Source organism: Manacus vitellinus, unplaced genomic scaffold (assembly GCF_001715985.3).
Source record: "Manacus vitellinus isolate BGI_N305 unplaced genomic scaffold, ASM171598v3 scaffold_11_pilon, whole genome shotgun sequence".
Lineage (NCBI taxonomy): Eukaryota > Metazoa > Chordata > Aves > Passeriformes > Pipridae > Manacus > Manacus vitellinus.
Genome location: NW_021938895.1, coordinates 11,103,966 through 11,131,385, shown reverse-complemented (window position 1 = coordinate 11,131,385; position 27,420 = coordinate 11,103,966). Strand labels below are relative to the sequence as shown.

Genomic DNA, 27,420 nt, shown 5'->3' with positions numbered 1-27,420 from the left:
CTGGGGCCGCGGATCCCCTCGGCCGGGGTCCGGGGCGCTGCGGCCGCGCTGCTGCAGCAGCCAGGGGTTAATTCCTTCCGGCGCGGCTCGGGCCAGGCGTGAGGGCGCCTTGAGGGGCGGCTCGAGAGGCAGCGAGCACACCCCGCTGTCTCGGTGTTACATGGCTCCGTTCGGGGCCAGCCCTCTCTAGGAGAGCCCAGAGAGACTTTGGAGAAGGATCTTCCTGTTTCTAAAGTGATTCCGCGCTGTCGTTTAAAGGGCAACGGCTTTTATAACTTGTCCTATACGACGCGTGAGAGCGAGCTGCTGAGGGCGCAAGCCGTGTGTTTGGGTTACTGAGTGGCCCGTGTGCCCTGTGGTACAGGTTGTACTTGTCAGACAGGCTCCCCTCACACAAATCAGTAAAACATAATCATTCTTTAGGAAAATTATAAGCCGTGTCAAACTCCAAAGACCTGTCAGCCTGTAATAAGCTAGGCTTATTAAATCTTGCCTAAAGAGGATTGTATGGAATGAAAAATAAATAAACTTTGTGCATGCACATTCAGATGTAGGTACAAGTGAGAGTAAATACCTTGAAAAGCCTCATGTTGGCCAAACCGATGGATGGAGGTGGGCAGAACATCCAGCCAGATGGCTGCTAGCTCCCTGCACCAGCCTAAAACAGGGCTTTTTATTCAGATAAATTCCCTCACAAAACCGGCATGTTGTTTCTGAACTCACCCGTGACGTCTTCAGGCAGGGGCACAGCTGCTGACCCTGGTCTGGCATTTAGGTGTACAGACATCTCAGAGTTAATTAAGTAAATTCTAGTTCCAGCAGAGATTAGTGACCCCACAGCTCCAGCCAGAAAGTGGTTGCAGCATTTTAAAATCATTCGTGTGCATTAAAAAAGCTTTGTAAGTAATGTTTTGGATGAGCATGGTGAAGCCATAAATGTCTCCTAAGCACCTGTGTGATAACTATGGTACCCGCACCACTGCAGTGTGGGTCTTCTTTGAAACATTTATTGGGACTGTTTGTTTATTTAGTAGACTATTTATCCTGCAGCTTTTAAAGACTTTGAGTCCAGTTGCAGGGAGCTTTGGGACTACTGGTGCAAGCTGGGATGGTTCTGCAGAGCAGGCATGCAATGACAAGGCAGAGGAGTGATAGATAAGCATGGTGCTGATGGCAGGGAGTCTAATTTGACTTTATAACAAGGAAGTTCAAATATTTAAATTCTGAATACTGTAAGAAACAGTTTCTTACAAGGCAGGCTGTTCCTTGTGCCATCTTTCTACCCTGGAAACCATAAATTTTTCCTTACATAAAATTGTTCCCAGAGTCCTTTCTGTTTCCTCTGTGCAGCCATGAATTTTCTGTCTAACTCCATGGACTTGCAGGAGAGTGGAAAGTAGGGAAAACATTATAAAAATTCCGTTCTTTTCAGATACTGTGTTTTGGCTTGGCAGGAACGAGAATTGCCATTGTTTGGTACACTTAGGAACAGACTCTCAGTCTGACTAGTAGAGCTATACTGGGCAGTCTCTTAACAGTATAGTCTAGACAGCTTGGAAGACATTTTCTACTCCTGTAAAACTTGCTTAATGTAGAGATTGAACCACAGTCATAAATAAATCTGAATTATCCTAGAGGTGCCAGGGTTCTTGCAAAAAGAAGGTATTCCCTAGGTCTGGAAGCCTTTCTTTCTTTCTCACCAGTTGTAATTAATAAAATTATGCCTTACACACTCTGCCATAAAGATCTCGATGAGAAGTGTGTGCAGCTCTCTACCTCTTATTCTATTTGAGGGTTGCAGAAATAGACTACAGAATGATCAGGCTTGCACTTTGTGCCCAAATTTGTTTGATCAGTTTGACAGGAGGGGCTGTCTTGTGCCTTTTGGCACCACCAAAACAGTAAAAAGTTGTGAAGGCGCTGTCGTGTCCCGTTGTGCAGTCACCTTGTTTTGTATCTCTCTGTTCAGCTTCATTGTGTTTCTGAGGTACCAGATCTACTATGGTTACCCTCTGCAGACATACCTGGAATATCCCATCATCATTGCACAAGGTAATTTTTTAAAACCATGTTTTGGAAATGAAACAGGGCTCATTCAGCACTCCCAGGCTCTGCTTGTAGGTACAGTACTCCACTGCAGTGATGCTGGAGTTGGGGGGGAGAGGGAGTGAACATCTCAAATAAAATTGAATTCTTATAAGTTTCATTAAAATAGATGGTAAGGTAGAGGAGAAAGACCTAATTATTACACAGAGTTACAGTGTAAGCGCATCCTTTATCCAGTACCTCCATGTGGGAGAGAAACATTTTAAACACTCCAGACTTGATGAAAAGCTTTGTTTTGGAGCTTGCAGTATTTTGGACATTAAGCACATTTGAGAGACAGAGCCTGTAAGAAAGGAGTTGCCATAGACATGGTGCCCAGTGGAACTGTCTAGGATTGCGTTCGGGCCCCGCCGGGCCCTCTGTGATGAGCTGTCTTTTGTTTATTTCAGATGTCATTCTCCTTCTGTGCATTCTGCATTTCTTTGGAAAAATGAAACGAGCTTTGTTCTTTGCAGCTATGTATCCTTTGATATCTGGGAGTTTTGGGTTATGTGAGTTGTTTGATGGTTCTATGTCATCATTTGTTTTGTGCTACTATTGTAAATCATTTTCAGCCACTCCTCGAAGTGCATTCCACATTCACATGCTGATTTCTTGGATCATGGTAAATTTCCCCAGGAAGTAAGCTTCATATGTAGCTATGCTTTAGAAGACTACCAACTGATAAAGAGTAAACCCAATTCTTAATTTACATCTTTGCTAGGGATGCAGAGTAGAAATGACAAATCTTATTTCTTTGATTCCCACCCATGCACGTTATACTTGCTATGATGAAGATAGCAGTGTTTGTTTGTTTGTTTTTAGATAGGACTTCAGTTTAAATCTCAAATCTTGTGCTTTGGAGCAAGTTTTGAGAAACTACAGGCAGCTGCTCAACTGAAGACAGTGTGAAAAATAGGAACACTTAATGTTTCAACCAGTGCTTAATATGTTTTATTTGGATTCTATAGTCTGTTACAAAGTTTCAATAAGATTGTTTCCAGATGTTTTAAAAAAATCTAATTCCTCAGGCAGTTTTGAGAACTTTGTATCCTAGAATTTTCAGTGCTATGAAACTTAACTTAATGTAAGATTTTGGGGGGGCTGGTACATGCTAACACTGCAGAAGTGGATAATAGACCTGGCCATGGTAAGTGCTGCATGTTTATTTGAAAGTAGGTCTTCATATGAAATTGCTTTTTTTATGGAAGTCTTTATCAGTGGAATCTCTCCTTATATTTGTCATTGGAATAAGGACAACTTTAGCTTTCAGAATAACCAACCAGTTTTCAAATACAACTGGTTCTCTCTTCTGTGAGTAGCTGGAAAACATCAGTGGCAATAGAGACTCTATGGTGAAAAAAAAAGGTATGTTCTAAGGTAAAGTTGCTAATTGGTGGTGCCTTAATTAAAACTAGGAGATGCTTAAGATGTTGAAATTCTATTGCCACTTTAGTCCTAATGTCATAATCCCAACCAATAAACCTTTAACACAACAGGAAGAGAATGGACCGTCAGTCAAAGCATTTGGAACAGGACACGTGAAATAATTTTTCCCCTTTTGTCCTACAATTTTGTAAGAAAAATACCATCTGATAATGCCTACATAGGTTAGAGATGGTCTTTTCTCTTTTTACCATAAGAGAGAAAGTAAAAATGTAATTGAGATGAACTGGAGTTGCTAATGCAAAAGATGATACAAATGGGGATAAAAACTTCTAAGCCCAACTCCAATCCTTACTTGCAGGGGAAATCTGGGCATGGCAGAAAGGCCTGTGTGAAGGTGCTCTCTACCTGCTCCCTTTGCAAAATCCCCTTAAAAAGAGTGACAGAGTGAATAGTGCATTCTTGTTATTATTTTTTTTCCCTCCAATTGGACTAATTTTCCACATGTTCTTGTCAGTTTTCTCATTCCTTTATGGTTTGGTTTGCCAGACATAGTGGTAACAGATGGTCTGAATCAACCTTGCTGTTTAGACTAGATCAGTCCCATTTCAGCTAACTTTCATAAACAGTTTTATGGAGCAGGTTGAGAAGCGTTTTTTGTTTCTTTGCTTTTTATTGTATTTGCCTCTATCAAGCATTTGCCAGGAACAGTAGCAACTGTCCTGCTCTGAGCCTCTTGCTGGGCAGTACCTCAGAAATCAGTCCCTTGTTTCTGGCAGCTTCCAGTTTTGGCTTCACTGTTCCTTAGTAAGAACCAAAGCACTTGGGTTGCCAAATACCGGCCTTTATTCTAAGTGAAAAAGCTAGTTCTGTTCAGATAATACAATAGCAGAGGGTCATTCTCTTTTTTTTTTTACCTGCTTTTCAGAACCTGTGCACATTCATCAGTGCAGCCAGTAAGCTGGTTCAGCTGTGGTGTCTCTGGCAGACCAAAGATTCCGGACAAGTGAGCGCCTTGACCTGGAGTCTGTCTGCATACACCTGTGCAAGTAAGCCATGGGCAACTTGGTGTGAAGTACTGAGTTCTCCTAATGCCTCTTTCCATAGGTATTTACTTAAAGGTAAAGATCTTGCCTGAGTTTCCCTTAATGCTGACTCCTGAGACTCTTGAAATCAAGTTTTATCTTTGACACCAGTGATATAAAACAGTGACCTAAAACCCATGTGAATATGGCCAGGGGAAGCTCAGTTGAAATAACTGAAAGGCTGTCTTTATGAAGAAAAGATTTCCGTGTTCTAGGATTTAATAAAATTACTAGTGATCCAGCATGAAAAGGTGCTGACACTTGAGTTAGACAATTAGGCAATGCTAATTTTGAAGTTACCTATAAATAAGTACACGCTGATAAATACCATTAACTCTGTGGCTATGTATAATTGCATTTCTGGACAGTTCCTGTGGTAATTTCCCAGTGGTCTGCATGAACAGTTCTACAGCTTTTTGTGAGAAGTGCCAGTGCCTTTCTCATCTTCACAAAACTTGTTTAAAATATTCTCACTATAAAACACAGTGATGCTGGATCTATTTCCACATGAAAGTGAATCATTAGAAGTTTTGGTATGTTTGCTGAACAAAGTAAATGATTTTAGTCTGATGCAAATGTGAACTAATTAACGTTTAGGTCCATTGTGGGAAGGAAAACTGATTTCCTTGTATTTGCAGAAGGCTGAAAGCACACCTGTGGACATTCACAATGGTTAAGTTACTTGATTGGGAGTGTAAGTCACTGTCAACTACTGAAGGAGGGGCTGAACAGAAAGAAAAGCAGTATCCTCTGGCCACATCCAATCTGTATCTGTGTGATAGATACAGATATAAAAGTTCTAATTATAGCCGTGATTTTCTCATTGAAAAAGACCCTTAATACATTGCCACTTTGAGAGTGTGATCTCTGAAGCTAAAATACTGAAGAGTTGGATGTACTAAAAGTGGGAATATCTGTACAGTGTATGTTTTCATGGAAGATTACCCTCTGTTGAAAAATAGATATTTCATAATTTTTTAAAATTATAAATGTGTCATATGTGTTCCACTAATCAGAATTCATTCAATTTACAGCAAGAATATTTACAACTGTAGTGACTACAAATGACCTCGCAGGTGAGTACAGTTTGGAACTGCCTGCCTTTCCAAGGGAACAGCTGCCACAGTAGTTTGTAGGTCTTTTGTAAAACAGCTAAAAGGTCACAGAAGAACAAATCATGAACGTGGTGGGTTAGCATGGTAAGGGAAGGAGTTGCCAAAAAAAGTAGCACAAGATTACAAATCAGGAAAATACATCAAGAAAAAAAAACACCATGAAAAACTGCTCACACTTATCATTTTTTCAAGAGGCAAAAGCACTATAAAATTAATTCTAAAAATAGCAGAGTAAAGCATTAAAAATCTTTACTATTTAAAAATAATGTAAAATATAACTTAAAAACTCTGTAGCAGTTGAATGAATTTTTCAAATAGGAAGTGCTTCCTTTTCGTATTGAGGGCTTTCTGAATTAAAAATTCTTCTAGAAAACTAAAGTTCAACTTAGTATATGAATAGTTTTAGGCACAACATTCAGAAAGTTTTGGCAGGCTGAAAATGAAATGGTAGGCTGGTAAGAAACTCACAAAAATTGACTTAAAATATATAATTTGCAGCTGATTTAACTATGAAGTAAATTTATTTAACAGGTTCTTACCATCCTGAGAAAACTGCAAGAGCTAGAGAGTGTAACAGATTTTTCAATAAATGGTTTAAAATCAAGACTTGGTGGATGCAAGAACAGTAACAAAATCCCTTTGTGCTTCATCTGGTGGTTCCTTGTTCTCATTCAAAACTGCTGTTTCATCAGAAGCATCATTTGAATGAATTTTATCCTTTTTAAGCAGCACATTAAGGCCGCAGCTTTACAAGCATTTCAAGCAGCTCTTTCACTGGAAAAGAAGTCCCATTTCAATCCCCCATTTCCACCCCTATGCTTGCTGCTTTCCTTTTGCCAGAGTAAGGAGTTCATGGGGCCATGATGTTTGGTAGAATGCAGGTGCAGGAATTTAGTCAGGGTCAGGTACTGAGCCCACCTCACCTGCAGCTACACACACAGAGAGAAGTGAGAGAAGTTCACTGCGGGGAGGGAGGAAACACCAGGAGAGTAAAGCTGGCTCTGGGTAAAGCTGCTGTATAAAACCCAGCATCATCACTTTGGAACAGGGAAGAGACAGCAGCAAACATCGATGCTGTGCTGCTCTAATGGAAAATGTTTCCAGTTAACTTGTAACACTTTTAACATCCACGTGTACAGAACTGTCAAATATCTCATACTTCTGAAACAAAATTTTGTGTGCATTTCTGTGAATATTCCAGTTACCAAACAGACATTAGACATACCTGTACTTCAACCTCTGGTCTCACAGGTAGAAGTACTATGCCTATTATGGTTTTTAAAAGAGCTGAGTTATTCAAGGTACTGAAAAACTGACTTTTTGTCAATTGTCAGATTTTCCATCATTAAAATCTGACAGATACAGGTTATTTCCTCTCTCCCCAATGGCTACACTTAACAGATGGCAATAGAGAATAATCCCTTTATTATAAACAACACATGCAACTCTAAAGGACGTGATCTGCAACTCTGAGTTTAGCTTTTGGTGTAAATAAGAACTAATATGAGGCTACTCACACTTGTACTACTCTCCTGGCTTTGTTAGAAAATAATTAAATGTACTGCAGTGTATCATTTTCAGATATCACTGCAAGCGATTAAGTGCTAAATGCTCTTTTCTGTTGTGTTTACACTCAGAATTTCTGGGTTCCTGAATATAGTAATTAAAACTAATTGGCTGAAAAGAGTTGCAGAATAGGAACCAGCCTGTCTGTACACCAGCAAAGGTTTACAAACCAACTTGTCCTGTGAAAATAACAGCAGTTGTTTTTTTTTTTATTAATGCTTACAATATTTTTTTTCCCTTTTAGTTCTCATCCGTTTCATAACCATGCTCATTCTCAATATTTGGGTCACAGCCACTATCCTGCACTACAGGAAGACTAAAAAGACCGATTAGAAGATACTGATTAACACACATACCATTACCATGAAAAAAAAAGCAAACTACAATTAAGCTTGAAGAACAGAACAAAGGTTGAGGAAGCTCCCTGTCTCTCTCAAGCCTAATATTTACCCCTTAGCATACTTATAGTATGTACAGTTCTTACAGTATAGTATCTTCATGCTTACTTTATCTAAGAAATAATTTTGATAAGATACTTAATTTAAGCAGCATATTTTTATTGGTCATTTCAGACAAGTTTCACTAATATCACATTTTCTCTGGATTTTTTTACTACAGCGTATTTTGTAATTAGATGTTTATATATTCTTGTATCACTTCAGTACTTTCTGGTTACATATAAGCAATTTTCTTCAGTTATACATGATCAATTTTGTACCAACATACCGACTTGTCTTTCTGCTGCAAGATTGAAAAACCACAACAGATATTTGTCTTGCAAGCAACTCAGTTTGACATTAACTATCTGTATTTTAGGATGAAGAAAATCTGAGTCAAGGCCCAATCCAAAATAAGGTTCTAAATGTCTTTTACTAAGTCACAAATCCACTTGGGATTGTAACACTTACATGCAACACTTAAATAGTACAATTTATACAGCTGATACAGGATACCCTTGGTCACTTTCTTCAGTATACCCAGTTTTTATTGGATAAGAGCAGAAACTCAACTATGAATTCTTTTTCAACCTGAGCTCTCATTCACTGAACATACTGTTTTGGGAGCGTCAGAGACTCGAATGTATGGGCATTAATGAAGCTGACCAACAGTTAAAATGGTGTTCAAGCAGAAGCTCCTGAACCGATATCCAGAATCCCCAAACACAATCCATACTGACAGTGACCTGGCTACATGTGCACCTTGATGCACCTCATCTCCCAGGGTTGGTCAGTTTTTGGTGATACTGCTCTGTGGTTCATTAGTTTTTGGCCTGTCTGTGTTAAAGGGTATTGAAGAACATAGACTTACTTCAGAGATTCTAATCAATTTGCAGTACTTAGAGTAAAACAGGGCAAAAGGGTATTCTTGAGAACTATTAACGGGATTTTGCCTTTGGAAGCAATGCCTTCTAAACCAAAAGTTACATTAGTAATCACATATCTTGTCTTCATTTCTCATTACATTCTCGAAAAGATACGTCATTTCAAAAGAATTCTTATGGTATTCTGTTCATTGGCATGTACAAACCAAGGCACCCTTGATCCCAACACTCCTGAAACCTATGGGAAGACATTTGAGGCAGGTTTTCTTTGCAACATGCTAAATTGTGGGACTCTTGTGGAGGAGCAGGATGTGCAAAAGCAGATGTTTCCACCAGTGAACACTCAGCAATCAGACTGGGACTTTCACCATCAGAAAACAGCTGCTTTGTTTTTAGAGTGGGAAGGGGTGGGAAGAGGTGTTTCTGTGGATCTAGATTTCTCACATTACTGAGGGCAAGTCAAAGATGAGCATTTTTACTGCTACAATAAAATATATATATCTTTCTATGTTGGTTGAGAGATTAACTGTAAACATTCTGTTACTGATTTTACTAAAGCTGTGTAAAGTATCTGAAGTGGTCTAAATGGTGGCAGGTGGCATGTGGTACATTTTTCAGGTGATATTAATAAATGCTATTCTTCAAGATTGATAATGTCATTCTTACAGTTAATTTTCATTGCATTTGATTTTTTATTCTGTTTTCATATATGGAGAGAAAATGAAATATTCATGACAGGTCATAAATGGGCAGCTTTTACCCTAATTATTTGAAGCATCAGACTGAATATTAACCTGTCAAATGCTAAAGAGCTCCAGCATCTTAAAATGAAAAAAAGAAACACACTTAATTTTTTTTTTAAATTAAAGCCTCTTCTTGATAGAGAAAGATTTGGATGGAGTTCAAACCCCCTCTGTTATTGACGTTTCATACTCCTGAGTGATGCTGCAGCAAAGTGAAGCTGCTCCATTTTTGGTTTGAGAATCAGCACCTTAATTTGGTTTTTTTATCATAAAATGCTGAAAATTGCATTTAAGAAAGTTCTTAATAGGATATGTAACATATTTTGAATAAATCTCCTTAGAAGCCTGTGTGAAAAAAAAGACTGAGGAAAAGAAACAAAGTTGGGTAATTCACGAGCTAAGGTAAAGTAATTTTGTGGACTTGGAAAGCTGGACCATGAGTTCTCATTCAAGCTGCAAGAGATATGGAACAAATCAGACAGTAGCAGTTAATAGTTTTACACTTTTTTCCTCCCAGAGAGTAATTTCCTTCACTTTTGTAAGCAGACATACATTCCAGTTCTGGGCAAGCCCCATAAAAGCGCTGACCTTGTGTTTTCCAGTATGTAAAGCATAATCTTCTCAGTGGCTGGATTAAAGGCAGCAGCTTTAGACAAGATACACAAGGAGGATAAATCTTGTTAAACTTGTCATTCATCAGTATCAGGTGGACACAAGTTGGTTGCTGCCTAATGCAGCAGTGAGCCAAAGGCAGGCAGGGAAAGCTGCTTGGATTTATTGCAGTGGGTGTAAGCCAGTAAGCCACTTTTATTCATGGGACTGGAAGTAATAAAGCTCCATTCACAGATGCTGCGTGAGTGTGGAATTACACACTCCGTGTCTAATTGCACCAGTTCACAACACGCTCACAAGGTAACACAGCCTGTCCTGTCCTGGCTGACAAAACCAGGGCCCTGTCAAGGCTTTCAAAAAGTTTGTTTCCTTGCCTGTGCAAAGACAAGCTCTGAATTCCAGTACAGTCCACTGAACAACTCCAAATATCTCCAGCTGTGGATATGATGAACTGTGACTGGGCATTTGGCAACAGGTAAGCTACAAGCTCACTTTAACTGTATGAGAGAAAGCATTTACCAGATTTACTATCCAGAGGAAGGAATGAGGACGTGACTCGAGGCAGCAGGCTGCGTGCCTGAAAGTGAGGATGTGAACTGATGCACTGAACTGTCCTCAGTGAACAGGAACATCAAACACATGTGCAAAACCATCCTCTCCCCCACCCTCTGGGCCTTTCTAACACAGGGCATTTTGTGCAGAGTAAAACTGTGCACAAAGATGTGTTTCTTTGTGCTACTCTAATCCAGCAAAGGATGCTGTTGCTTGGACTGCTCAGGAGTCCCTGTCCCTGCCTGACCCCCAAGCCTCTCACTGGCCTATGCTGTGCACGTAGCTGCTCCCTATCCTGGCTCTGCTAATCTAATCTATTAAAAGAGGAGAGAAAGGAGTAGGGCAGGGAGGCAGTAATGCTCCCAACCACTGCAGCTCCAAAGGTGGATTTTAGTGCAGTTTGACTGTCTGGAGGAAGTAATTCACAATTAGCTGAACAGTCCCAACCAGCTTAAAACTTGCAGAATGGCTTCATTCACTTCTTTAAATGAGGTATCCTCCACCAAACAATCGTTATCTATTTAGGGACATATGTAAGGCAGAGGGGGGGGGAGGAATTAACCCCTGAGAGCCCACAGGAGGAACTGTTATAAATGAAAAGCTACACAGATGTGGAGATCAACTCAAATGAGGTAGTTTGCCAGCCATGTATTTTCTCCGATGATAAATAATAATTACTCCCCTCCAAATTCTCTTCAGGCTGGTTTGTTCCACTCCCTTCCAAATTCTTCGATACTTGGATTTCATATTTATGCATTAAGCAAAACATAAAATGTTGCCTTCATCAATAATAATGCTCTGAGGATGTCTCAGTTTGGAAGGTGAGAAAGCTGAAAAAAAAATCTCAAGATGTTATTAAGTTCTTGATTTGTACTGAATTTTAATTCGCTTGATTTTGAGTCAGAGTTCTCCAGGATGCTTCAGAGTTCTCAGAGATAGCTGTTGAGGTCAAACAGGTGTCTGGGAACCACAATAAACATCACCTAAGAACGTGACAGCTCATCACTTGAGATGGATCCAATTGCAAGACCTTGGCAGTCTCAGAGACCTGAGTCCCGATGGACCTCAGGTGTTTCCTGCCTGATGGCAAGACAGACACACAGATATTTTCAAGTTAAAGATGTCAACTATTCCATTCTACACTGGAAGTAGTTTGGGGCAAACACCATCTCTGTCTTGAAAAATAACCCAGTCTTTGGACCAGGGTTAAAATAAGAGGCTTTTAAAATTATACTTTTGATGAAATTTAACTGGGGATACCTGAAAGACAAATTAAATACTTGTCAAAATTTTGTTAACACCCTGTTTTGTTTCATTATTTCAGCTTGTAACTGTCTTAAATTGTCAGCAGCCTAAAAAAGTACTTCTGTGCATTATGTGCTATCACCGACTCACAGGGAGGGAACATTAAGTGGACAGACATCTTGTTTTATCTGTCAAATATTCTGAAACTGATGTAAAGAACAGAACCTGCACCAGCCTAAAATGTGACAAGAGAAGTTAGCTAATGATAATTCTGATTTAAACTGAATAGTAACATGGCTCCATGCTGAAAGTCAATTCTACTTACCACCCTATTGTAATTGCAAGTCATCGGTGCATATGCCTGCTCTGCAGTGTACAAGAATTCTGCTTTGGAATTCTGCTTTGGAATTTGGAGGCTCTGGCCAGCAATACCAAGATGCTGACCTGACTCGTATTATATGAAAATCATAAATGGAAGAATACACATCCTATGCCTCAGTGTCCTCTCTGTCATGTAAATTATGACTAAGGAAGCACAAATTGAGCTCGGGTAAAGCATATTTTAAGTACCCAATTACTGTAAAGAAATTCTTTCACCTTTGAGCAACTGACTAAATACAGATTCCAGTGGTCTGACTTTCAAGAGAGCGACTTATCTTGTGAGATTTAAATTTTTTTTCCATGATATGCACTGTTGGCACAACTTTCAGTCCTCATGGACTCTGAGCTCAAGGATACTTTCCTCTCTCAGCTTTGTTTTTTTTTTTAAGCTTGCATGTTTGCCCACCTTCCAGTAATACAACTCCCATTGCTGTATCTCTGAACAGGATACGAAACATGCAGGGGAGCCTCCTTATTGTATTTATCTAGTCCTTCCATCACTGCAGAGGGAGGTAATGGCTACACGGATCCTACTGAATCTGTTGGCCTCCAGGACACAAGGACTGTAATATGCTGGACATCACGCAGACACATGAGGCCATGGGATCCAGCAAATAAATGCAAGTCCTGAAGCTGCAGCCAGACCTGCACCCATGTGCAAGATCTGCTTTGAAGGTCTATTGGAAAGTGGAACACAGCTGAGGCAAGAGACACCACCAGGGCAAGCAGATATGAAACAGGGCTCAGACAGTGGGACTCCTGGCTCCTTCAGCCTCAAAAAAGTTATTTAATATCTCAGATACCTCCAAAAAACATTTCCACCAATCCACTTGTTAATAAAAAGTAGCACATATCCAAGGCAATTCAGTGCCTGAAGCTGGTGACCCAAAGGAAGAGGATTGGCAGTGATCTCACAAGCCTGATGTACTTCTTATTGGGTGGCCATGCTTACCCAGTGCTGCAACAGCATCCTAGGCAAAAAACACCCCAAAGAGCAATGATAAATGACAAGAACTAGATGACCTACGAGGCCCACTGGTACACAGTGTAAGAGTATACATACAAACAGGCTCACAGCTTTGAACACTGAAGGCCTTGACCTCAAAATGGGGCAATAGACCAAAGCATCACATGTGGTTGTCTTGTCTGTGAAAGTATTTCTATGTAGCTCCTTCAACAAATGAAATTACTTTTCTCTCTGCCCTTTCTTTTCAGAGCGACGTTGTGTTTCCAGATTTCTTTAAAGTATGCGGGACTACATACATTTATAACTTTGAATTTTGCTACCTTTCACTGTGACTTTCCTTTTGAGAGATCACTTTTATCCTGGAGCTTCTCTTAAGATTATTGGAGCAGAACCAGCTGCAGTCAAATCCAAGGCTTCACACTTCCATTAGCAAGCAGTAACATGTCTTTCTTACCTTTATAAAACAACACTTCCTTCCTACAAAGAGGCAAAGACTCCAAACGCCAATCGTCACTAATAAGGCCTGGTAAGCAGCATCCCTGTGCCAATAAATTACAGTTCCTCTGCATCCCCACTTCTTGGAGCTGTGGTTTTACAGTGAGATTTTCCATTCACTACAGTAGTTTCTGGGGACAATTAGGCTCGATGTGTTAAGCCACGGTGCTCTTTTCAGCCACATACATCTCCATAGACTCATCTCATTTCTCAGATGAGAATGTCTGAATGTATTCCTGTCCAGTTGAGAGGCAACTTCAAACAAGAACACAAACTAGTTTCAGAACCACTCAACATCTTTTACAGAGATCCAAAAGAAGACTCCTTCCCACTCTTATGGAGGATACTTCTAAGCAGTAGGAAAAACCACATGATCCTTGGGATGCTGATAAAACCCTAAGTGGTTCAGAAGCTAATCTTAAAAATAACAAATAATGTTTTCAGTTTAAAGTGTACTATGTGCAGAGATGACAGTCCATAAAAAACTGTAATGCACTGAAAAGGCACCAAGCCTGTCAAAGTTCAAGGAGTGTCTGGATGATGCTGTTGGTCATATGATTTAGTTTTAGGTTGTCCTGTGAAGAGCAGGAAGTTGGACTCCATGATCCTTATGGGTCCCTTTCAACTTGAGATAGTCTCTGATTCTATGATAAAATAAATTAATCCTTATTTTACCATCAGTGCTGAGGCAAACTATCCAGGAATGTGAAAGAGACTGAAATACTCAAGTTCACTGAAGTGGACCATGTACTGTTATGTTCACCTGCCTCAGAAACAGAATTAGGAGACAGTGAGAGTTTGTAAAAGCAATGCAATGCAGGTAAGAAGTTTGTTTTCATATACATTCTCCCTTTTCACAGCAGCATGCCAAATATCACCTCACAAGCATAGGATGGGTAAAGGCACTTGAAACCAAAATATATAAATCCTCTTCCAAGGATGATCCTCTCAAAGCTAGATGGGAAACTAATAGATTATAAGATTACAAACACAAATGCTCAAATTTCTCATGATCACTTGCCATTGCCTGAGAAACTAAAGAGAAAAAGCATACAATTTCACTGGCAGCTTTCCTGGCCTTGGTGCCTTCAGAGAGCCACTGAATGTCTGTCAAAATGTAGGAGGTTCAGTGCCATCAAGGGGTAGTAAGAGATCTGGACACTTGCAGTGGAATTTCAGTGATGTTTTTAATCTGGCCCCTGTCACCAACTGCCGAGATCCATGGGCCTCTTGCATGTTTCCAAGTCCTACATGGTATGTGATTCTGTGTCACATTTTGGTTACAGCATCAACCATGCTCAAGCACAAGAACCACAGTTTTCCTCTAGTAAAAGCAGACGTGGTGCTGGATTGCTGGTAGTGCTGGAAGGGGCTGCGCTTTGGCACGAAACACTAGAAGAAGGGAATTGCAGCACACAACTAGGACAGAACTGGAAATCTCCTTGCAGAAAGGTCTTTCTGACAACTGACACGGTAACTCCAAGGGGGTCTTCCTGTCCAGCTTCTCTGCTGGTGAGTTTTTGGATTGGGAACTAAAGAGCAACTTCCCTACAAGTGTCCGAAGCTTCTGGATCCAAGTTTGATCCCTGATTTTTCCAGAAGGTTAATCTGCAGCTTGGCTATGCTACTTGTTTACTCTTGTGAAACAAAAGGACTTGCAGTGAGAGAATTTTCTATAGATAAATCATTCAGGTCATAAAAATGTCCTGTTTGCTGGGACAACCCTGTTAAAAAATGAAAGTGTTTAAACATCTGTGGCTTTCAAGACAAATATTCTTTAGTTCATGAATATACCCTTCTCTCAAAAATGTTAAAAGGTCACCACTGGACAATAAGGAAACAACACAATCTCCAGGAACTGGCATTTAAGAGTTCTTTGCGTTTCACAGCAGGACAAGTGAGAAGAACAGAAGAGCAGCTTTGCCTTTTGTGTCCTGTGTACAAATCAACGTTCATACACATCACACCACCGGCCTTGAGGAACCGGTGCTAAGTTAGCCCTGCTCTGAGGTACAGGTCAGAGCACAGGACCTCCAGTGCTCTCTCAGCCTGTATTGCTCTACGACACCATCTCAATACAGCCTGCTGTAATGTATAAATGCACAAAACGTATAAACTGGGGCCAGTAAATACTATAATATAGTACATTTCCTGAAATGTCAAGCTTAACAGGGCCCCAGGGATTAACAGTAAATGAGGGCAGGCCAGGGAGAGAAAAGTGCAACGGATCCAGCCCCAGCAGTGGAGCAGCTGCCAAACAGCTCCCCTGGAGTCTGCGTTCCCTCCTCACACAGGCTTTGTCCTTGCCTTTCCCATGTCTGCCGCAGTAGTTGCCTCTATAATTAAATTCAATTAATTACCAGCTTCTCAAGTTCAGGAACTATTTTACCTTACTCAAATAGTTTATTTAAAAATATATATATAATATTCTCCAATTCAGAAAAGGATAGAACTTCCCACAATGTAACATTTTTTTATATATATATATAAAATATTTATGCATTCAGTGAACGGAAACAGTTTTACTGTATACATTTTTAATGTTGTTCTCTATGCATATCTGCATTACCTAAAAATATACCGTACTTCTGTAAATCAAAACAAGCAGGGAAAAAACACTGTAGCTGTGTGCTGGGTTAGAATACCTAATAAAAATGATATGAAAGTTTTAGCTTCGATTTTAAGAACTCACAAACAACATTTTACTTTGTGAGTGCATAAATAGAAGACTGAATACATTCTGGCTCTGTTAAGCTGAACTGCAGTAGAGGTTACAAAATGTAAATATATTTTTTAATTTTCAGTATTTCAGTGTTTCCAAGTTCACTTTTCATGATAGTGTTAAATAAATCATGGTCCTATCCTTCCAAACATTTCAACACTCTTTAAAAAACAAAAACAAAAACAAATTTAAAGTGAAATGTCCTCCTTCATTGAAGTGTTAGATCATATTTTAAATTACTGCACTCCCACACAATATTTTATATATATATATATTTTAAATATATATATATATTTATATATATATAAAGAGACCAAATAGGAGACTATATTTTTTACTGTCAATATGTTTAACATCGCATACTGTAGTTGTATAAAACATGCATTTTCTGGGATAATTATGAACACATCATGAATGAGCCCACATAAATTATATTTTTTGTACAACTCCAAGTTAAAAAAAAGAAGTCAGATTAAGTGCCTCTGAGGCCCTTTCTTCCCAGCTATCAGTTCTCAAAACACACTACTGAAATATTTATCTATGCCTACAGCTATGTGCTAGAGAACCAGATTAAAACTTTAAAATACATCTACAGTATGTTTTACTTTTCTTAAAGTTTGTGACAGTCCTTGGATATTGTGTTGTGAAATGTAAAAATAGTCACAGATTCTTTTTCTTTCCAGAAATAAAAAAAAAAAACACATCTAGGAGAGTATGCAAAAACAAGGCAAAATGAAGTTTCATAGCACTTAATGAGGGTTAATATAAGTCAATAACTAGTATTGAGGTTCGTAAAAAGGGCTGGATGAGCAGTTACATGTACAAGCAAATGGTCTGGTAATTCCAATGCTCTCTGACATTGTTTCTGTAACCAACACTTCTCCACCCTTAAAACCAGTCAATATACATTCAAAATAGGCTGACATTGATATACTTACTAGGTGTAAAAATAGTGCACTATTTTTTCTGCCACAAAGCAAAATTGCATTCTAAGAGCCGGTAAACTTTCTTTTTCCTTAAATAGAAAGAATGGGCAAAAAAAAATTGAAAAAAGTTTAAATTAAGGCAATTAGACAGGTAAAACAGGACTGCCCATGATGACGTATAGCTGAAATTAGTACATACTTCAAACCTATACTAGCTGCTGAACACTGACATGCAGCTTCTGATAGACGTGTATGAATGATATAAACTTCAACAGTATGGCTTTATACAAGTGCATAGTTGCAACTGCAATAAGTAACGGTATCTGATTAATAAGCATAAAAAAATAAAGTGGAAAGATTTTTAAAACCCTCTTGCAGTATTACAGTACAATATATATACACAGTATAATGGTCACTTCTTACAGATGCAGTCTATATCACTATGGTGGATCTTCCTCCGGTTCTACTTGCAGACGTGCTGGTGGCATCTTTACAAAAGCTGAGAAGTCAGTTTCTTCCATTTTAATATTCATTCCTCTTGATCCTTTAATGAAATGTAGTGTATGTGTCTTGCTTTTGTGGAACAGAGTTTAAAAGGTTACCTAACATATCCTTTTACTATTTGCCAACCATTCCTCAATTGATCAGTCACTTGGGAGAATACAGGAAAACCCTCAGAGATTAGTAATTTATATTGCAGCAAAAATGTAAACCTCTGATATATATAGCACAATCTCTCAGGAAAATATATATTTTTAATATATTTTGGGATATGTTTCAGTCTTGCTGTAATGGGAAGAAAATTATCACCTTGAACTGTGTCTGCATTCACAGAAAGCAGTTAGCTGAAAAAGAAGAAGGAAGGTTGGTCAGTAAATGCAACAAATGTAAATCTGACAAAAACATACTTCTTCAAAGTCTTAATTTAAGATGGGCTCATCATCATACTTGGAAGAAATGCATCCAACAGCATTGTTACTTAAGGACAGCACATCCTTGGGCATTATGATCCCAAATCAGTTAAAACCCCCTTATAATATATGAGGGCACAATATGCACAAGGTAATAGTCACTTCTAAAAGATTAGTGACTTGTAAGCTTTTAGTACATACAGATGCAGTATATTTAATTAACGTAATGCTTGTTACTGTGAACGCTAAGCTGGTTAATTCCACAGGAGCTGATGTCTCAGTTCCCTGAGCACAGCTCAGGTGCAGCCCCAGTGCTGCTGCCATCGCCCCTTCTTTTATACAGCTGAGACAAACCTCACATACTGTTTGAAAGAATTCTTAGGCATTTAACATTTAGAGGCTTTTTTCTGTGTAAATGAAAGATTGCATCAACATATAAAATGATTAAACTGAGATCTATAAAATAGGTAACACTATTTCCAGTACATTCACAATTAAGCCGTGGGACAAATTAAATCACTGCAATGGTCGGATCTTTCCTAAAGCAGTCAAGGAAACCACATCACAGAAGCTGCAAAGCCCGTTTGTTTACATAATTTTCAAATGCATGGTTAGGTACCCAGAAAGCACAGCACTGCAAAGGAAAGCCAAGTCAAATTCACTTCAGAACACAAGGTAGAAAAGAAAAATGCAGAACTCCAGTGATTTCATGTCTGCTAGCCATAGTCAGTTTATATTAAAAGTTTAAAAATGAAAAGTATTTGTAAATGCTAAGTCTATTTCAGCTAAACATCCAGCTGCTGCTATCTTCCTTTTATCCTTCAAATACTCTCTGCTGAGGTTAAAAGTATTAGCATTATAGATGAGCAATGACTGACAACAGCAGGGTTTTTTTTCAGGCAGGCAGACATGAATTTGGAAAAAAAAAAGATCTAAAATTAGAAAAATGATAACACTGACAAAGGCAACAACTTGTTCTAATGAAAATTACTCCTCTAAAAGTTCAACAGAATCTCATTTTCACTGTTTAAAATATTAAAATGAGATCTTGTATTTTCTCTGCTTTGAGAAACAAAATCCAACATAGCATGCTGTATTCAAAGGCAAACAAATCCATTCCTCTCTATTTAGATTTACCCCTTATACTTCTTCAGAAATCAAAAACATCGTCATCATCATCACCATCAATATCATCAACATCATCAAATGACCAATCCCAGTCCTTAAATGCCAGATCAAGTAATCTGCAACAGGAGGGTTTGATGTTTAATGAGTGTCACACTTCTATGAAAGTCTTCCCAATTCCTTTTGTTATCATTAAACCTTTTTAACTAAAAGACTATTTTAGGTAGATGGGTTTGTTCCTTTGTCTATCATGGAATATCAAGATTCAGTGTTCATGTAAGCTAGGAATATTGTACTCATTGAAAATTCATCTCAAAAATCCTTTAATTCAATATAGAACACTTACCATATTGATTTATTTCCAAAAAAAATTTCAGTAGGAAAGACCAACAAGTACATTTTATAAAATTAGCTGCTTTTTGTTTTGCTGCTGTTCTTGTTGACTCAGGTGGTTTTATGCTCTCCTTTTATCCCTTTCCAGACAACAATGCAAAGCTAACAATTTTTCCAAGAAAATCAAGTAATTTTGATTGCTGAACAGAACAATGAATAAGAAACCTTCCTCTAAACATACAAAATACAGCATTATTTTACTGTATCCCAAATACAGCGTGATTACGCTATACAGCTATTCTGTAGCTCATGGCTTAAATCTAAGCAATGCCAAAAAAGAGGATATATCAACTTGTTCTCTGGGCCTCGCTGTCTGTGCTCCTTCTATGGTCACTATAGAACAAAGAAAGCAAGCAAGGCAAACTCTGTCAGCAAATGAGTCATTTTACTTTTTTAAGACATTTGTTTTGGGATAGAGTGAATCACTGTCTAGAAGCATTCATCTCTTTCTGTAGTTATTGAAGGATCTTAGACAACTATCTTAAGTAGTAACTTCTCAACTGCTATAGCTACAAGAAATGAAACCCAGTCTAGTCGTCTCTTCAGTGAGCTCAAAGGATTTTTAATCAGGATTATATGCCAGGCATAGGAGGCAGACATAGAAACCTTACTCTAACAGAGCATCAGTGTAAACAGACTACACTGTTTAATATAGTTAATCACATGCTCTAAACAAAAAAGGTTTCAGGAGGATTTGCATTTTTAGGTTTTAAAGTTTTAAACTAAACCTTTAAATGTGATATAGCCCTGAAAAGGCTCAATATTAATTTGTTATATAAACTACAGCCATAAAACTTAATTAATTAGGAATTAAAATATATTAAAGTTGATTTTTTTTCAATTTGAAATTATTCTTTTGGCATGATCGAACAGATAGCTAAACAGAAATTATCTGGTCTGTAGGAAAATCTTGTTTGCCCTTTCTTAATTCATCACAAAGAACAACAGTCATAAAAACCTTGGAGAAACAATCACTGTGTGAAATTCCTAGGAGGGACAGCATTTTTAGGACCATGCAGCTTGGAAGGAAGCTCATGAAGTTTCTAGCCCAACCTCCTGCTCAAAGCAGGAGGCCAGCCAAGACCAGCCAAGGCCAGCCTGGGATGCTCAAGGCCTTGTCCTCTCAGGTCTTGGAAGCCTCCAGGGTTGAAGCCTGTCCAACCTCACCAGCCTGCCTCCCTGCATTGGCTTTTCCTTCTATCCAGCTGGAAAGTCTCCTGGTTCAAGTGAGCCCCTTGTTTCTCACCCTCCCACCATGCAGCACTGCAGAGCCTGGCTCCGTCTCTTGGATACCTCCCCACAGGCCAGGGCAGGCTGCTATGACAGTCCCTGGAGATGTCCTTCATCCGGGCTGAACAAGCCCAGCTCCCTCAGGCATCTGCTCTGACCATCCTGGTGGCCTCTGCTTGGTCCTTCCCCAGTGTGTCATTGTCTAGCTGGAATTTCAGGGCTCAGACACAGAGGCACTATCTTGCAGCAGACTATGGAGTGAACAGAGGCAGATAACCTCTTCCTTTAATCATCTGGCTGTGCTCCTTTTGGTGTGGTCCCAGAGCCTGCCCTGCTGCCAGGACCCACTGCTTCAGCCACTCAGTCCCCATCTTCATTCTTAATAAGTTCATAAAGAAAAATTAATTATTCCATATGGTAAGCCCTTCCACAAAAGCCTCATAGAAGCACCAGTCAGATATAAATTGGCCATAGCCATTACAGTAATTTATGAGTATGTGGTTTCTTAATTAAAGGTGTTTAAATCCATACAAATTTCCACTGGTTTGACAGACCTGCATTAGTAAGGTGATAGGTGACATGACCTCAGAGAGCTACACTTTTCATCTGTTAGGTACATTTGCAAAGCTAACTCGGAAACTTTAACTGAAAAAGTAAAATGGTTTACATACAAAAATATTCATCCTCCCCCTTTTTCCACCAGTATAGAATGGTAAATAGTGTGTTATTATACCATTTTGTACAAAAGGTCATGAAGATTGAAAAAAGGATGTTGGAAGGAGAAAAATTATTTTCAGAACATCTAAGAATAGCTATTGAAAAAGAATCAGAATTTATAATATACAGTATTATATTAACAGTAAGAAACAGAATAATGCTACTAAATTAGACTGTAAACACCATGCAGAAGAAAAGCATTCTGCTTGTCCTCCAAGTTGTCATGAATGTTTCCGTGATTTGTGCTTCAATCCTATCATTGATATTTTCATTAGTTTTGCACAAAGAAACTCTTCAATAGTGGGTCCCTAAAAAGTGATTAAAACCCTTTTTCCTTCATGATTATAATAAAAAAAATCTATTAATTTAAAATCCAAATTATGAGGTCTGACTCTCTTTTAAATACGTAAATTAAATCACCAAAAATTAGACTGCATGAAAGTTAGGAGGGAAGTGAAATCAAGTTAATTCAAGTCCTTTCACTATGCATTTCCACCCATTAAAATACCAATATTTGTTTAAGATGTAACTCTTTGCAGCATAAGGATGTTTTGGAGTAACAGCAGCATCACAGCAAGCACTTCCCTGCATTCCCTCCTGTAACTCTGTCAACTCAACCCTGTTCTCACCCAGCCAGCTGAGACACTGGTGCCAGTCTGGTCACAGACATAAGGACAGCAATCCTGTCCAGCCACTGCCAAATTACCTCTCTGGAGAAAAATGTTAAGCCTTTGCTGAACTGTCCATTACTGCTGGAATACTGTAGCAAACAAAACAAGTCAGGCCAACCTTTTCACAGGCTGCCAGCAACTGGGGACTGATAGAAGCACAATATTAGCTAGTGCTGCAGGTCATGAAAAAGGTACACTGGAAGAAAACCAGAAACTCTGCACTGTGCAATCACATAAATGCTACCTGCAGAATGCTATCACTTTTAGGAATCATGAGACATGAGCATGAGTTCTTCTAGGTTGAATAAGGAATTGAAACCAAATTCTCTCACCCTTTGGGTAAATGACTTGACCAAATAGTGACCCTCTGCCTCCCATCTTCCTGCTCTCTTTCAAAGCACAAGAGATGCTCAGACAGGTGCCTACCACTACAGCAACAGGCTTTACACTGTGGAACCCACAGAGGCAGAGACACAGAAGCAAGATTCGCCATATCAGCTGTGTCCTCCTTTTGTACACTAGGACAAGAACCCTGACAAAACTCTTCCTAAATGGAGTCAGACACGGAAATACATACATTTGGTCAGATGAAACACACATAAACATACAAATCCCCAGTCAACTGTCTAACTTTAGAGTAGGGCAGGAATTTAAACACATGCCTCAAAACCGAGCAATAAGAAATGAAATACAGGTAGTTTTTTTTGTGACGTGTAAGGCCTTCTAGTCTGCTTTTTGAAGGCACCTAATTCTCTCCAAGGTTCATCAGAACCACAAACACCTAACATCATCATTGCTCAACTTCAAATCGGGTACTGTAGTGGCCACATTGAAAATTTTTAAAATTTTATTTTTTTTTTTTAAGTCTTCACACCCCTTCTCAGTGACTCTTTGCCTGGTTGAACACCATTTCCCCTATCAGTTCACAGGAAGTATTAGGCCACAGATGATGGTACAAGTTCTGCCTGTTACAAGTAAGAGCCATTATCAATATGGTAGAGTTAACTAACACACAGTGCAAGGTCCTTTAAACAAGGGAACAAACATGGTGGCTCTTCTAGTGGACCTTTTTGTAACTTAACTGAGGTTTATAGAAGATTACCTGCTAGATCACACGTCACTAGCCAACAACATTTGTGGTCAATTATTCTTATCAACTTATATGACATTAATTGTAGTAAAACGTTTAAAGCAATAACTTAAATAGCAGCCCTTGTGTCACCTTGGTTTGTTTGGAGGAAGCTGTCGACTTGGTCGTCTGATGGACTGGTTTGGCTGTACCTTCATGGAAGTTCTGGGAGAAGATCGAGCAAAGGGGTCTGGTGCTGGAGGCTTCTTGGGTATTTTTTTCACCAGTCGGCTCACCCATTTTTGCTGTTCTTCCGTAGAATTAGCTAACAGTAGTAGATTCTTTGCCGTAGAAATATCATAGTACACTGTAATAATAATTTTTTAAATAAAAATGTATACTGTTATTATTCTAAAGACGTCCCAACATTAGTTGTCAGATTATGGTACTCTCAGAGTCAACACAGTGAAATCAAAAGAAAATGAACCAAATTTTGCCAAATTAAGTTTCCTGGCTGCTGGCAGTGCTTCCTCCTTATATTTAGAGAGTAACAATTTAGTACTATGGAAGAGTGTGTGCCTGAGCCCAAAAAATTATATAACATTGAGTCACAACGCGTAACCTTCACCAAATGTCATCTCTTCCATAACACCCACTAACACAAAGAGCACAACACACAGTGTGAGCAGCCTTACAAGCACCCTGCTTTACTGCATGAGGCTGCCAACACAACAGGTACAGAGGTATCACGGTCACATGCCATTAACTCACAGCAGTGAGTGACCCTCACAGAGACACCCTTGGAAAGGTGCTGATGGTTACATATTAATAAAAGAAAAACTGACCTGTTTACATTTAGTTGGTGTCAGACCATTACTAGAGTCCTCTGACCTATCAGAATGCCTTGTGACTCCAGCACTATATGCATATTCAAATACTTGCTATTTACCTTTGCAAGGCGCTATAATCTCTTCTTTTTTATCCATGTGATCTTTGTGACATTTGATGTGGCAGCGGCGACATTCCAGAGCAGGAGGAGGTTTAAACATATGCCACAGTGGCTTCATACAAGCTTCACAATTGGTTGGAAAGTGGTAAAGGGTAGGTATAAACTCATGTCCTTTGTGACAAATGTAATTTGATTTCTCTCCCATGGGCTCCACAGGAAATTCCTGTTCCTTTTTGCTCTCTCCTTCATTAGCATATAGAATCTAGAATCAAAGCAAAATAATCTCAGTACTCCTAGATGGCAAATGTAAATTCAGAGTAATTATCTAAGTAGAAAGATTGAAGAATTACAACAGAAGTGATTTTTCAATAATTTTTTAGTAAATATTTCATTAGACAATATTTTTGACAATGTGTGAAATACCATGTCTGTTACACTAGAAACATTAATTTATTAATGAATACCTGGAATATCCTTGGAATCTCCTTGGAATCTGCTCTGTACACATCAGTCTGAGTGACTGGTCGGACATGGAAGAGTTTGCTATAGGAAATTATTTCAGTAAGCACAAAAATGAATGTTACCAAACTAATAAATTTAACTTGACAGATTAAGTTAGGATACACATTAAGACTTAGAGCCATTAAAGATTTGTCAGTACAAATTTCTCATCACTTGATCCAGTCCTATCTTTCAACCCCGCACATGAACTCCCAAAACCCTAAATAAAAAGAACTCACAAGAATCCAGCTATATTTGCAAAAAAAATAACAGTACTGATAAATAAAACCACCATCATGTGACTTTAATGATTGCTGGCAGCTTTCTAACATAATCCTCTCCCTGCGCTCCAACCTCTAATACACACATTCTGCATTTATTAAGAAAATTAATTAACTATACAACCCACCTGTAAGGACACGTTGTAAGAGAAAATATAGAACACTGAAAATTATAGCCTCTCTGCTACAGTTCTCTAATCATGTTTTGCTCCCATGTGTATGTGAGGAAGGTCTAGTTGAGCTCGTGGGAGCAGTTCAGTTACATCAGGCTCAGTGGAGCTCCCTGGATCAGTCTGAGCACCATGCTGCTGCTGCTGCTGCACCAGCAAACCCAACTCTTTCCCACAGTGGGTACCCTAAGGGCCCAGCTCTGTAGTTCAAATTTAAAAAAAAAAATGCCCCATGTGACGTTGTGATCCCAGACTGGATCTCAAAAGGCCTTTGGTCACAATCATTTCAACAAAATTCACCTGCAAATCAGAAGAAAGAATCACACATGGCAGTACTTACTCTATATCCAATACCATATAGGGATTAGATTGTTCTTTATCTTGTTCGCTGTCATAGAACAGGATCTTCTTACTGCTTACAATTACATACTGTTAGGAGACAGAAAATGATAAAATACACGTTTTAATCCAGCTCATCACAGAGGTCAGAGATGTCACAGTAATTACCACAGATGTTGCATTGATATTTTTCTATGATTTTATTAAATGGTACCTAAATAAACAATAACAGTACTGTATGCTAAGTCCATGATTTGCCAAGAAATTCACTGCACAACAAACGAAATCCTGATTACTGGATAAATCAATATATGTTATCGGACTAATTGATACCTAAACAGATTTAAGTATCTGTGAAGAGACAAATCTGAAGTCTGGAAGAAAGTAAGATAAAAGCTTTTCCTTTCTATTTTATTGATTTAATTTTTACTTGAACTGGTAGAGTCAGTGTCATCTTATGATGACTGTGTGCAGGTCACAACTAATAGAGATCATACCTAAAAAGATCACTATTATACTTACCAGAACAGCCAGCAATATTCATTAAAAACCTAATTACCTAGAAGATGCCCTATTTCTAGGATTTTGGCTAGAATTAACGGTATGACTGAGCAATAAGCAAACTGGTATGAAAATGTGTATGTTACATTTTGGACAAAGACCTATCAAAGACGTTACTGAGGAGCAGTAAACAAGTGAAGGCTGCACAAGGCAGATAAGTAGTTGCTAGTTTTATCTCCTAAATAAAGAAATTGTCAAAGGCATCTGCTTCCAGACTCTGCTGAATTTCAGCTATGAAATACTGTTGGGAATGCTTACAGCTGCATGTATAAATGTTTGAAGACCATGAATGATTGTTCTCACCTCTGGCTGGACAAAGAAGTGTCTTAACATATTTAAATTGTCCTAAGTTGCTCCCCTCAGAGGTAGCTATCCCAGCTAACATATTTTATACATTTAAGTAATGAGAAAACACATATAAAATAAAAATGGAAGCGTTGAAAATCTGCATTCAAATTAAAATCCAGACTACGCATGAAACAAGACCAGAAATCTGGGTTTCTTACCTTTTTAACCCATCCAAATTTTTTAGTGTTATTTCTAACAGGCAGTGATAGCCAGCCTTCCAATCTTGATTCTGAAATAGATATATATATATTAAAGAACATAAATATTCACAAAACATAATTTTTGAGACTACTGTGCATTTTAAAATAGTTATCAAAGATCAATAATAAAGCAACAGAGCAAACATAAGACCTATTTAACAGTACAAGGTCTTGCAAAGTTTAGCACAGTAAATGTTCAGGAATACATTAAATAATCTTTAATGAATACAGACAGTAACCAGCAATGCAATCACAAAAAAGTAGTAAGCATGAGGAGGAAGGGAAAGAGCAAACTTGCAATTGTAGCACACACATTCCCTTTAGTAATTTTTTCAAGTCGTAAAAGCCTTATGTCTATCAACCTTTACCTTTTACAACAGCATCTAAAGGTATTAGTACAGACCACACAATATCCAGTTCAAGACGAAAAAAGCCAAATTACCACCACAAATAACCCATATGCCAGGGAAAATGTCAGTTTAGTATTCTAATTCATACTTTTTGGTCTGAAAATTTTTCTTTTCTCTAATTCTGCCTGTATCTCCTAGGCTTTCTAATCCAAAATAAGTAATTTTTGGTTAATCCTTAGGCCTTGCCTGAATTCAACTGCCCTTTCATACACTTGCAATATTTTATATTACACTGGTACATTAGTCAGATTTGATTTATCAACATTATTAAGTGCTCAGCTGTTGCTTGACACACACATTTACAGTAGTAACTATAGTACTGACACAAGCAAAAGCTCACCAGG

The 27,420-nt window shown here is 38.6% G+C and overlaps 2 protein-coding genes across 4 annotated transcripts in view; one reads left to right on the top strand and one right to left on the bottom strand.

Moving 5' to 3' along the window:
- The window catches only part of SLC66A3 (solute carrier family 66 member 3), a 9,801-nt gene extending 3,272 nt beyond the window's left edge, over positions 1–6,529 (top strand). Inside the window, exons 3-8 of the mRNA XM_029965779.1 lie at positions 1,970–2,052; positions 2,496–2,565; positions 3,178–3,235; positions 4,400–4,520; positions 5,591–5,632; positions 6,203–6,529. Coding sequence (XP_029821639.1) covers positions 1,970–2,052; positions 2,496–2,565; positions 3,178–3,235; positions 4,400–4,520; positions 5,591–5,632; positions 6,203–6,300 — 472 coding nt within the window. The 3' untranslated portion in view covers positions 6,301–6,529. The remainder of the gene's footprint in view (positions 1–1,969; positions 2,053–2,495; positions 2,566–3,177; positions 3,236–4,399; positions 4,521–5,590; positions 5,633–6,202) is intronic.
- A 9,405-nt stretch (positions 6,530–15,934) lies between these two features.
- ROCK2 (Rho associated coiled-coil containing protein kinase 2) overlaps positions 15,935–27,420 on the bottom strand; it is a 98,987-nt gene continuing 87,501 nt past the window's right edge. For 2 of the 3 annotated variants that reach the window (XM_018088833.2, XM_018088835.2), the window contains 7 exons: positions 26,625–26,695; positions 25,559–25,647; positions 24,731–24,809; positions 24,267–24,528; positions 23,471–23,684; positions 19,250–19,356; positions 15,935–18,046 (listed from right to left, as the gene is read on the bottom strand). In XM_018088833.2, the coding sequence (XP_017944322.2) occupies positions 19,263–19,356; positions 23,471–23,684; positions 24,267–24,528; positions 24,731–24,809; positions 25,559–25,647; positions 26,625–26,695 (809 nt within the window). In that variant the 3' untranslated portion in view covers positions 15,935–18,046; positions 19,250–19,262. The remainder of the gene's footprint in view (positions 18,047–19,249; positions 19,357–23,470; positions 23,685–24,266; positions 24,529–24,730; positions 24,810–25,558; positions 25,648–26,624; positions 26,696–27,420) is intronic. The other variant, XM_018088836.2, reaches the window with a different exon arrangement.